The sequence below is a fragment of the Parus major genome, chromosome 1, assembly GCF_001522545.3.
Source record: "Parus major isolate Abel chromosome 1, Parus_major1.1, whole genome shotgun sequence".
Lineage (NCBI taxonomy): Eukaryota > Metazoa > Chordata > Aves > Passeriformes > Paridae > Parus > Parus major.
Genome location: NC_031768.1, coordinates 77,807,085 through 77,820,145, shown reverse-complemented (window position 1 = coordinate 77,820,145; position 13,061 = coordinate 77,807,085). Strand labels below are relative to the sequence as shown.

General features: G+C 36.6%; 1 protein-coding gene and 1 non-coding gene across 4 annotated transcripts in view; both read left to right on the top strand.

Moving 5' to 3' along the window:
• Positions 1 to 13,061, top strand: part of CEP295 (centrosomal protein 295) — a 43,213-nt gene that overhangs the window by 22,524 nt on the left and 7,628 nt on the right. For 2 of the 3 annotated variants that reach the window (XM_033516134.1, XM_015621762.1), the window contains 7 exons: positions 86 to 238; positions 1,599 to 1,835; positions 7,208 to 7,314; positions 8,744 to 8,858; positions 10,089 to 10,322; positions 11,822 to 11,982; positions 12,239 to 12,398. In XM_033516134.1, coding sequence (XP_033372025.1) covers positions 86 to 238; positions 1,599 to 1,835; positions 7,208 to 7,314; positions 8,744 to 8,858; positions 10,089 to 10,322; positions 11,822 to 11,982; positions 12,239 to 12,398 — 1,167 coding nt within the window. The remainder of the gene's footprint in view (positions 1 to 85; positions 239 to 1,598; positions 1,836 to 7,207; positions 7,315 to 8,743; positions 8,859 to 10,088; positions 10,323 to 11,821; positions 11,983 to 12,238; positions 12,399 to 13,061) is intronic. The other variant, XM_015621772.2, reaches the window with a different exon arrangement.
• LOC117245357 lies at positions 8,405 to 8,488 on the top strand. Its single transcript, XR_004499990.1, has one exon. It is a non-coding gene; the product is annotated as a small nucleolar RNA U2-19 (small nucleolar RNA).

Sequence of the window (13,061 nt, the reverse complement as noted above, 5' to 3'; positions counted from 1 at the left end):
AGTTCTCTTCCATCTCTCCAAGTTAATTTGATATGTGTGTGTGTGTATACATATTATTGCAACATATTATAACTTTGTTTTACAGAACAATCTGAGAAAGTTCTCTGTAGAGAACAGAAATGGAGATCTTCCAAACCACCAGTGACAAAAGTCAAGTTAGGGCTTGGTTTGGAACAACATGAACTTAGTATTATACCAGAGGTAGACACACCGAAGAGCTGCAGCCTCTCTTTGGCAGGTAATGTATAAAATTTATAATAAGTGCTTTTATAAGTAGTAGATTGGAGGAATATAATCTTTTTTGAAGAATCCTTGAGATTATTAAAAATAATAGCTGATCCTGTTGCCTTTCTTGAAGTATAACTTACATACTAGCAAAGTTGTAGTTCAGAAAAGTTTATTCTATGAGTGTCTGTCAAGGGAAATATAATTTAAACAAAATTTCACCAGGAAAAGAAAACTCAGTTACTCCATAACCTGAGTTCCCTGTTGATTTTTCTTTTGGACAGGATCTGTGTTAATAGGCAGTTGTACAGTAACTCTAAAGAGAAGTTGGTAGATTTTGTTCAAAGGTTTACCTTTTGATCAAACCAAGAAAGTGACTGTGAAATCTTTCAAGTAGTATCAAGCTTCTACAGAAACTTTTAGGCCATCTTTTTAGGTTGTTTTTTCTAGTTAAAAAACACTCATTGGAAAAAAGCTTTGGAGAGCAGTAAAAATTTTATAAATATATGTGTTTCAGTCTGCAGGCAATGCTTTGCAATTGTCTGTAAGGAGCATTATTTAACAGGTAAAACAAACTCATATTTTCTAAAAGTAAACATTTAATTTTTTTCAATGTCTCTTCACACCTAAAATGTAATGCATATTTTATAAAGTTTTTTGTGTTGTGTTCTTGAAAAGGCTCAGCAGAGCAATGTGAGTAATTATAGGCCCATCAGGCTGGCATTCATTGCAAAATAATGAAACAGCTGATATGGGACATCATTCAATTAAAGAAAAGTAATTAAATGCTAGTCAGCATCAGTTTATGCAGAACAATTCTTGTTGGACCAATTTGATATCTTGATTAGATAGCAAGTTCTGTTGGGGAAGGTTTTGATGGAAGAATATATTTATGTTCTGGAAACACTTGGCTTAGTAACTTACACTTAACTGTATAATACTATTGTGATCCACCCATATTATCAAACCATTGGTCATGGTAGGTAGTAAAAACGTGAGATTTTTATTGGATTGGGTGGCCAGAAAGGGCTGTTTTGTGGGCTGGGTTGTAGAGAAAGAATCTTTAAAACAGGGTAGAGAATCTGTATTACCTCTGGATCTGGAGAAGGTACTGCAAATTTTCTTGGATTTGCTGTGTGAAAAAATCTGAGTTTTTTCTGAAGAAATACTTTGGTGGAATTAGGAGTTAGTTTTTGAGAAGTGTATGATCTGTATAATCTTTCAGCCCATATAATGCATAGACTGATGTGATATGGCTAAATTCATTAAATGGAGACCATAAAAAAATCACCAGTTTATTTCTGTAGAATGTGCATCTTAATGTTCCTCATGAAGTGCAAAACACTTCCTTTTTATACCTAAACTGATTACAGGTGTTTTAAATTCAGATAAAATAGATGATGGTATTGGAGAAACTTCTCAGATTTCATCCTCTGGGGAATTTCCATGTGTGAAATGTCACAGTCATGCTCTTCATGAAGGCACCTTACCTTTGGGCATAACAAACTATGAAGGAAAAGCCTCCAGTGGAAGTCCAAGGCAAGCTAGTCCATCAGGGAGATTATTACAAGAATTGCTAAAGATGGCTGCTGAAACTTCATATGATTCAGGTGAGAAAATCCTCTCCCTTCAAGAACACCAATCAGCCATTCAGCGTTGCTGATTTTGCTGCTGTTTATTTGTAGAATATGACCTGACTTGTTAAAGAACATGCAGTGCTATTTAATGCTATTGAATTTTGAGTGTAAAAAAGGGTGTTTCAATAAGCACTTGTTTCAGAATGAAGGAATTTTTATCTTTTGGGTTTTTGTGATCTATTACCATTCTGCTAACAAGTCCACACTGCAGTACACTTCGTCAACAGTTTCTTGTGCAGGGCATATGCTTTTCATCTGTAACCTCTATAACTGTAAAGGTTTGCAGGTACTCCAGGTGAGAACCTTCTTTTGGGCAGGCCAGTGGCATTCATGATTCAGTACCCAGTGATTCTTGTATTGATACAAAGGAAATCAGTGCTTAAAAAGATCTCTGGAGTGTTAATGTGTTTATGTCAACATCCACCAAAAGATCAGTGTGTATTAAAAATTACTTAAAAATATGGTTGAGAAAAAAATAGAAGGCTGAGGTCATTGTCAGCTCAAAAAGAACTTAGAATCCTGTCTTGGGTGTGACAGACATGAAAATTGAGGATTGTAGAATATTTCAAATTTAGAGACCTAGAAGGATCATCAAGTCCAACTCCCTGCTTCTCCCAGGATTACCTAAAACTAAACCATTGCCCAGTTGCTCCTTGAACTCTGATGGCCTTAGTGGTATGGTCACTTCCCTGGGGAATGTGTCCCAATGGCTGACCAACCTCTCAGTGAAAAACCTTTTCCTAATGTCCAATCTGAGCTTGCCCTAATGCAGCTTCGTTCCATTGCCTTGTGTCCTGTTGCCTTTTTTAGTGTCAGGTTATTATTTTGTATCTGCAATTTGTATTTAATTAGGGAGTTGTGACTGTCAACTCAGTGCATTAGCCTTGACTCTCAGTTTATGAAACTAACAGAATGCTAGAGTTGAGCCAGACACCTGGAATTTTCAAGTAGCTGTGACAGCTCTCCTGACGAGGAAAAGTCCGTGCATAGCCAATGTTCAAGTTCTGTTCTCCTTTGATCTTTTCTAATAGACATCATAGGCTTTTCACATGCTCCACTGAATATGTCAAAAGGAACAACAGTGCAATATTGCAAGGACTGCTTTAGCTCTATTCTTGTCAGTCTGTGAAGAGCTTTTATTGAACAAGAGCACCTTTGAGCATAGGCCATATTCATAGGTGTCAGAGTTACTCTGATTCCATAAAATAAAACAAGTTGATTTGGTTATCAAGAAAAAAGGTTTTGTTAGAAAGTTTCATGAATGTTCAAAATAATTTTTTACAGGGATATTGAAACCTAAACATGTAATGGGTAACTTGACTGGCTTTATAAAATAACAAAGATGTCTAGATTGTAAAACATTCACTAAAGCAGTTTGAAGCTTATTACAAGATGACAGAATTGCATGGTCCAGTACGGTTTTCAGTTTCCATCTAAAATATTATTGGAGCTGCAGAGGGGTTCTCAGAGATGTGGCAGCTTTCTTACGCCCATTGTTACAAGCAATATAATTATGTAGTACACATTTCATGGTTTTGCTAGAAATTTCAGCCCTAGGCTTTAGTTTTTCATTTAATTTGCATTGAGACATCATTTCCAGTTCAATCGGATTTACTTGGAATTGGAGTTGTTTTGAATAAGTACATATAAGCTCATTTTCCTTCAGCTGTTTCTTTATTTCTCAGAATGCCCCTTTTGAAGTATATCTATCTTTGAACTTCAGCTATCATGAAAACATTTTGTCTTTTAACAATATTTGAAGAAAAGACTTGTGTTTTTCTAAGTAAGTTGTAGAACCGTTGCTAGAGCAGCTGTTTCCAAATTAATATAAAATATTTTGGTGTGGTGTCTTTTTACATTATAGACTATTGTATATGAACAATGCAATTGTTAGGTAAGAGGATTAGGAAACTTTATGTGAACATCTATATTAAAAGAAAAAAACCCCAAAGCTTTCTGTGATTATGTGTTTAAGAGGATTGCCCTCTTGAGCAGCTCAGCAACCAAAAGTGCCAGCAATAATCATGATAACATGAAGGCTGTGAGGCTCTCTCTGGTACTTTCAGTAGCTAGAATGGTGTTTCAGCAAGAAAACCCACAGTCCCTTGCACTTTAAATACACAGTTTCTAAAGGGAAAATTTAAGGTTGATTTTAAGTTGTTACTTAAGATTTTTAATTTAATTTGGTTTTTAAATTTTTTTTGCTACTTGATTCTTACCTGAACATGTTTCCATTTTTCTCATGTTTTCAAGTTGTAATTGTTTCTTTACAGGTAAGAGCAGTTGAGTGCTTTGTGTGATTCTTGACCTTGTTCTTTGAAGTTATATTCTTGATGGTTTGAACCTTTGACCAAATAATGTAAGTCTTTACAACTTAGGAGTTTCATGATTGCAGAACCGCTAGATGTGTACAAATCCTTAGTCACTGCTCACATGCTTTTCCAAATCAGACATAAAAGATGAAAAGAGAAAGTTGGTAAATCTGCTTTTTACATGCAGATGCTTTATCAACAAAGGTGAGTTTCCTTTGATAGGAGAGTTGCCTCGCTTAAGAGGCAAATTTTTTTTAAAGTCTGTAATTAGCTGCTTGTATAATTTGCCTCTCAAATTTAGAGGCTGCTGTGTCTGTAAAATGGGTCTTAAGGACTGCTTGTGGTTAGGGTGGATGAATCCCTGTGCTCAATATTGAGTGGTTGCAAGTGCTACAAAAACTGTTGAGCTGGTTGCAGCCAGGGCACAGGTAACTGCTGAAGTGAAGTTGCATTGGGTGCCACCACTGAGTCTAAATTCTGAGTTGCTCTTTTACATGCCACTGATGCATTGATAGGATGAGTTTGGAACTTTGGACACTTAATGTTCTTTACAATCCTGTTTGGTTAGAATGGGCTAATAGTATTCAAACTGTTAATAGGGAATTGCAGAGTAATCCTGCAGGTGAGACAGGCAGTTTGATGGCATAAACCTAATTTCCTTAGGCAGTCGGCCTGGAACTAGTGACTAGGTTTGATACGTACACCTCTGCAGGTATCAGTTCTCTCCTTCAGGACATATCAACAGGCTTGTCTCTTTGTATTCATCTGCAGTGGTTCCCTTGAGCAGTGTTCCAGATGTGATTTTCTTCATGTGTTCCTACTCTGTACAGGGATGTTATTCCAAGCATTACTTTTTTTTGTGATCCAAGCTAACCTAAGATTTCAGTTTATTTTTACTAATCACAAATAGTTGTCCATAATTCAGCATTTCAATAAACTTCTTTACTGTTGCCAGTTTAGCTTTTGATTGTTTGTCTACATGGCTGGATTTGGACTACTTCCTGTTTTTATATTGTCTTCACTGAGTGGTTGGATTTTTAGTAATTTGTCTTTCAAATTGCACCCTAAAAGAATAACTGCTATTTTACTGCCATTTCTTTTGGGGGGTGGGGTGGGGAAGCATTTGGGGTATTACAGATTCAGATTTTATACATAAAATCTTCATGACATTGTGGGGGACAGGAAATTAAAACATGAAAGTCCCATGTCAGGATGCTGTGAGAGGAACAAGAACCTTGCACTATTATTTTAGAGGAGGGAGAGAAGACTGAAAAACCCTCCTTAATGAATCACCAGATACAGGATTTTAAGGATATTAATAAAGTCATGGGATATGGGCATGGATTTTTAATTTAATAATTTGGTTTATAGCATGAGATTGATACTGTTCATCCCTGGTATTAATATTACAAGAACAATGCAGGTTACTACAGTTCAGTAATGAAACATTTGTAACATAGCTGTCAATAGAATTTATATACTAGAGATTATTAAATGCTTGGATTTCATCTCTAGTGTATCCTGAATTACTGCATCTCATGGTGATATTCTAGAGAAAATAAAATAGCTTCTTTCAGAAAAGTATCTCTAATGTTGATGGAAAGGTATCAGGAATTGAATTATGTGGTATCTTGTTCCAGCATTTACTTTTTTATCAAATTTTAAAATAAATAGTCTTTTTCTAGTTTCTGAACATCTGACAGCTATTTCTAGACACTGCTTCTTGTTATTGCTTTAAGTTTATCAATCTTCTGTACTATGCTTTTTTTCTCCTATGGAGATATTTAAATAACAATTGATTAGATGATTGCAGTTTTCATGCTTCTTTAAAGAATTTTCTTGAAGGCCTTGCTCATTTTCAGGATCCTCTGTCTCCTGTATCCTGCTCCAATGAAGAGGAGCAGGCTTGAGCAGAGTACTTGATCTCTAAATAAATGAGTTTTAGATGTATTTCCTTTCATGTTTTGTACTTCCTCCTAGATGTCTACTGGGTAATAGTGACTAAAAGAAATCTTGGGTTTTTTTCTCTCCCTGAAATGAGTTTCAAAGTGTTTCATATTTATTGAGAACATAACCTTTATTATTGTTGCATCATATGAATGTATCACGGTTGTTGCTTTACAGAGCAAACATCTCCCTTTTTTTTTTTTTAATAGTATGAATTAGAACTACCAGAGTTTGCCATCTGGTAAAAAAACTGAGTTTCAGCATATACAAAGTACAAACTAGTGCTAGGATTCAGAAGAAGTTAGATCTGCCTAAGTACAGAGTCTCACAAAAGCTGGGGGTTTGAAATGTCTGTCATTAACAGCCCTTTTAAAACTGGGAGAAAACACACCTACTTCACTTGTGTTTCATTTCAGTTTCTTACTTAGCACTTCTTTCTTGAACATGTATTTGTTTGTGACAATTAATTTATAATCATAGAATTGTCAAACTTTGAAGGTGCTTACCAGCACTGAATGCAGAAATTGGATTTTTTGGGTGCTTTTGTGGTGGGTTTTTTGCACAGATACTGATCTTACACTACTTCTATGTGTAAGAGCATTATGGCAAAAGTGACTCAGTTCCATGGTAGTAGTCATTGCTGTAGTTAAGCAGTTCAGTGCTTCTGCTTTCTCTGGTCCACTTGTAATGTCTGCTTTTCTTTGTAATTTCTGTAATGGTAGGTTGTAAAGGATTCCCCCCACTCCAGTGAGATGACTGCAGTAGCACTGGCAAAGCCACATTTCATTCTGCTAGGCCAAAACACGAATTTCAGACTCTTCCTGCCTGCTCTGTGGAGAGCAGTCAGGGTAGTTAGAAATTTTAGGAAGGTGTGTCAAGTACCACAGCTTGCTGATGAAATTGGTGGTATGGTGGAGCAAAAACTGTTGTGTAGGTGAGAGCAAAGTGGTTAAGGATGGGCTGAATCAGTGTCTGAAGAGTGAGGCCAGCAGCAGTGGAGTGTTACTGCCCTCTGCTGTGCATTGCTCGCTATGAACTCGAAAATGGCTTTTTGTTCCTCATTGCTTCTGTTACTTTTGTGTTCAGCTCAGTCCCAGGAGTCTCAAGTGTCTCAAGATTCACCGGTTGTTGCTGCTGAAGGTGAAAAGAGACTTAGAACAAGTTCTGGACCATCATTCAGGCTTGATAATACGGTTGGTCATATCAAAATAATCATATAACTCACTCTTTATATTGTGATGTAATCTTTCTCGTATTGGGTGGCCAAGACTGGGTGCACTATTCTAGGTGCAGCAGTAAAACTAAGCAGTAAAAAAAGGTAAGAGGTAACCACTGTGATGCATCTTCTGGCTCTGTTCTTGTTCGTACAGCATGGGATGTCAGAGCACACCATGGGCTTACACTCATCTTATTGAGACTCCTTTTTTCACAGTGCTGCTCCCCAGGCAGGCCCAGCTGGGACTGGTGCTCTGCTTCTTCCTTCCCAGGTGCTGGACTTTGCCCTTGCTGAGTTTCATCCCATTCCTGTAGAGGCAGCCTCAGAGGTTCTTCTGTATACCAGCCCTGCTGTTCAATGCATGGGGTGCTCTTCCTTCCTTAATGTGGTGTCACCTCCTCTGAGTCATTGCCAAGGACAAAACCCTGTGTACTTGTTCCCCACCTCCACAGTGTATAACCCTTCAGTCACTGACTTCTGAGCCTGATTATCCAGCCAGGTTTTTACCCTTCTTACTGTCCATTCATCCATGTTGTAACATCCAAACTGGGATCACAGAATATTGTGTTAAAAGCCTTGCCAAAACCTGCACCAATATCCCTCCTTTCTCTTGCTCAAAGATTCCATCATTTTGGTAGCAGATAAAAACAGTATTTAAAACATGCTGTGTATTACATGGACATATAAAAGTACCTTAGGATGTAAATGTTATACATGTGTATGTAATGTACGTATGTATGAAATGGAAGATGTAGCAGAAGGGTTTCCTAGATTTTTTATTTTCTTAGGCCACATTTTAAGTCAGAGTTTGAGAGGAACTGTTCACATCTAATTCTTCAAAATTTTGAAGTACAAGAACCCTCATCTGCTTTGTGACTTTGCAGAGCTTACCTTAAAATTAAGGAAGATAATACTTTAGAAGACTGTGTATATTTGTTTCATTTCATAGAATAAGATTTTAAGTCTCCTGTATGCAAAAATCTCAATATTGGAAGTACTTGTAAAGTTTGTGATATTTTAATGTTTTGCATATATGTCCCTCTGAGATCCACAATTCTATTGAAGTGGGTCTGTGATGAGAAATAGCCAAATCTGATCACCAGAAGATAAAACAATCTTCCAGGTGTCATGATTTGTATGCAGTTCTGAGAGGCTTTACATGAGAGTGAGTGTGTGAATGTGTGTGTGTATGAGAGAGAGAGGGGAGGGGGGCTGTTGGGGAGTGATGTGCCTGGGACATGAGGTGTGAATGTGTTGTACTGAGCAAGGATGAATCAGTATTTGCCTGACTGTGCAAAACATGAAGGCTCCTACACTTGAACTGAGCTCAGAATAAAATGTGTGGGTTTTGAGCTTTACTTCTGTACATTTGAATACATGCTAATAGGTGTGTTACTTTATCCTAGGAAGTACCAGGTTCAGAGGCTTTCATGCAACGATTACCCTGTGATATAACTTCAACAATTTCCACAGGCAGCTTTTCAACCAGTGAAATGTTGAATGCAAGCCCTGTTGAGACTGGTGAGTGTTCAGGTTTTGTTGTTCTTGTAAAAGGAAAATTGTGGTTTAATTTTATGGTAGAATGGGCCTAACTCATCAAACATAAGTTCTTCTGAAATAAGTTTATGTCAAACTTCACTGAAGGTTGATTAATACATCTTACAGAGTTGAGTATAACCAGAATGTTTTCTTAGGTGCTAATGATTTTTTTACTTTTATAATAATTTAATATTATTATACATCTACTTTGGCAAAGGATATTTTGAGTTCTATTATGCAACTGTAACACTAGCAGCTTTCACATAGCAATTTTTGTTCTAAAAATTATCTTCAAATGATAATACTAATAAAAGTTTCCTAATCAATATATATCATAGATTAGTGCAGAGCTATGATTGTCTTGCTGTTAAGATACTTGTTCCAGTATCTGCTTGTCAGCACAGTAATTCTCAATGACTTACTTGTGAAAATGTCACTTGAATGCTATATTGGCTTTTAATAGTTTTCTGGGAAATATGTTTTCTTGCTTTTTTTTGTCTGTAGTCTGCCTCTTCATGTTGCTAGTTTTTCATAAAATCAAAAGCAGTTCTTTGATAATAAATATGCAAGTGCTCCTGATATTTTTACTTGTGAACATGGAAGTGAGTTTGAAATTTATTAGATAGTGACCCTTGGATTTAGTTACTTTGAGGCTTAATACTGTATTATTCTGACATGCAGATGATTTCTTTAGAAACATATGTATATGTGTTACTCCCATGTTTATAAATGAGTTTCTGAGATTACAGTTTTTACAGCCTGGAATTTCAATGGCTCATTTTAACCCTAATATTTCAAACATGTTATTTTGTGTAGTAAACTTTATAACTCAAGTGCCACATCTGTGTTTTAGTGATGTAAAAAAGCTAAAGCCATTTCTAAGACTGTTTTCTTGTGGTTTTTCTTCTCTATTCATTTTTAGTTGTGAAAGAAAAACACCAGCAGTTTTGTTATTTGACTAAATAAATTTTTCACATCTAGCTGTGTCTTCACCATACACTCTGTGCTTAGTAATGACCTTTTCTGGTAGCTTTGTGCAATTCTTCTGCAAGGTTATGGATAAAGAAGGGTTGGTGTATTGTTTAGGAACATGATTTTGGTTGTCTTGATCCTTCGGATTTCTAGTGCTGGTATAAAGCAATTTCTGTTTGAGCATGAATAAAACCACTGTTTGTATGCAAAACTGTTAACATGTAACTTATTTTATTTCAGGATTGTCCTCTGATTGTAGAGAAGATGGAATTCTGAGAGAAACAGGAAGCCACTGTTGGAACTCCTCACTTCCTTTTACCTTGCATCAAAGGCAAGAAAATTTGTCTGGAGCACCTGAAAGTCAATTGTCTGAAGTAGAGATGTACTTTTATGAAGAAAACCAGATACAGCAGATCTTGGGGAGACCTACTGGGAACTTCAATTCTTCCTCAGAGGACAATACACATTTCCAAGGTATTCATTATTTTATAGCCTTTTTTTGTGCTCCTCTCTGATCATACAGAATGAGGAGCTTGCTCAGTGTTCGGCATTGGTCTGTATTATTTATATTCAACTTACATGTTAAAGTCAATAAGGGTTCTGCATGCAAGAATTCAGTACTTTGATGTTCTTGGAGCTTGGTGGTAGATACATGTTCACAAAGTAGTGCAGAAAAAAGACAGACTGACCAGACCCCTATCAGTTCTGTGCAGATTCCTGCCACTGTGGCTGGGCTGCTTGCTACCTTGTGCCATTTTTGTCACTTGTTTATGCACAGCTTTCACTTCAGAAAAGTAAAGAAGTATTATATAATACTTCATTGTTCACAGGGGGTTACATAGTTGATGAAACTCTGACTGGCTGGTGGGAGTTTTGTGGTCTAGAAAAAAATAGCAATTCATGGAAATTATTGATCTATCTAAGCTATCATGAAGAGTTAATTCAAATCACTTCCTCCTGGAATGTTTGAAAACCTCAAATCATGTAATTATAGAGAAATCTAGACCCAGAAGGACCTTCTAGTTATGTGGCCCAAATTCTCCTTCCTGCTCACAGCAGAGCCAACTTAGACCAGATAGCTTGGCAAGTTCTGAGTATCTCCAAGGACAAAGATTCTGCACACCCAAGCAACATTTTAGTAACTTTCCTCATGTTTTGTTTTGTTTTTTTTTTTCTCCTTTTCTTGCATGTTTGAGGAGACTATTTTCTTTAAACTGAGAGAAGACAGATTCAGATTAAATATTAGGAAGAAATCAATCATGGTGAGGGTGTTGAGGCACTGGTACAGGTTGCCCAGAGAAGCTTTGGATGCCTGATACCCTGGAAATGTTCAAGGCCAGTTTGGGTGGTGCTTTAAGTAACTGGTCAAGTGGAAGGTGTCCCATTGCAAGGGGCTTGGAACTAGATGATCTTTAAGGTCCCTTCCAACCCAAACCATTCTAGGATTCTCTGTAGTATGTCTTAAGAGGTTGTAGACAGTAGACATTTTTTGTACCACTTCCTTCACACCCCCAGTTCTTCTTTTAGGATTGTTCAAACTCAGTTATTTAGTTGCTCTTTGAACATCATGTGCTACATCCATTCTCTAATCATCCCTGTGGCTCTTCATTGGTCTTGTTCCATTGTGAGCTCTGAACTGAGAAACCTGCACTACTTGTGATGCAGTCACACAAGAGCAGAACAGAGAACTTACGGACTTCACTTTTTCATTTAAAGGATAATAAAATTGAATCAGGGTAGCACTTTTTTACTGCTTTTTATACCTGCATTGTGTCAAAGAATTGGATGCTGTAAAGATTTTGTTTTTACAGCTGGTATTTGTATAGCTGCAGAATTCTTTAGGCTCTATTTACTGTATATAGGAACAAGATGTGATACATTTTTGCAGATTTTTCGTTGTTTTTATTTTTATGGGGTATTGTTTTTGGGGGTGTGGGTGATGTTTGTTTTTAAAAGAACCTCTTTTCTTATAGCTCTAGCAACTGAACTCTGTTTCCCTGAAATGGAGAGACATTTTCCAAACTTCCATCACCAGTTCTTTCAGCCTTTGGAACCAAGTGTTGACTTTGAAACATCATCATCATCATCCTGTTCTCAATACAGAATTTCCCAACAAAGTAGAGAATTTAGCAAGGTACTGCAGAAAAAACTCTAGTGGAGGAAATGCTTTGGCTGAAGATTTTTATGAGAATTAAATAAATAATCTCTATACTATTTATAAAAAACAAAGCAGTATTTTTTATATTAATAGATTGCTAATTAGCAATGTAATTGTAAGTAGCAATGTAATCTAAGTAGCAGAAAAAAATCAAAAAACACCTTTTTCTTTTTATCCTTCATACTTCTGAGAAAATTAATCTTAAATCAAAATTATTTTCTTATACCACTAGACTGCAGAATTTTCAACAGGAAGTCCAGACGTGTCTACGTTTCTAGAAGGAGAAAACTCTGGTCTGAACAGACAAAAAAGTAGTCTGCCTTCTAGTCTTGAAACAAATGGGCAAAACATTACATCAGAAGAAGAGTCTGCTAGAGAAAATACCACTCCAGGTATGTTCAGTGTAGTCAGATCAGTGCTTTCAAAATCAGATTTGTGCAAGTGTATAAACACCAGGTCTGAGTTTGAGGCTTGTCGTTTGGGTTAGCAGTGTTGAAATGGGGACAGATCTCGCTTTTCTCAGCCCTGCTTTGAAATATCTTAACTCTGCTGCACTCCCACACACAGTCTCCTCCACCAGCTTTAATGGTAGAACTCCCGAATTTTTTAAAGCTCCTTTCTTCAGCAGTTTTGACTGTAATACAAAAGCAGACTGGGGTATTCAAGTCACTGTAATGGATGTTACTTATTCCTTCTGTGGTAATTTGTTCAGCAAAGAAGTGTCAACTCTAGCTGAAACTATCCTTTTTCAAATATGTGTTATTGTATATCCATTACGTTGTAAGTTTGAGTAAGGTAAGGAGATTCCAAAAAATTGATTAAAATTTTGTGCATGCATTAATAGTCTCTCTGAACTGACTCATTTGTCTGTTACATACATTTTGTTCTTAAAGAAACAATTCTATTTTCCTTTCCCACTGTTAAGTCACGGCAATGTACTGCACACTGCAGTACTTGGTTTGATGACAGAACTGCCTTATCTCTCTACAAAATAAAGTAGAGGATAAGACAGCAACTTTTGAGCTACAGTGTTATAATTAATTTAGTGGATTAGA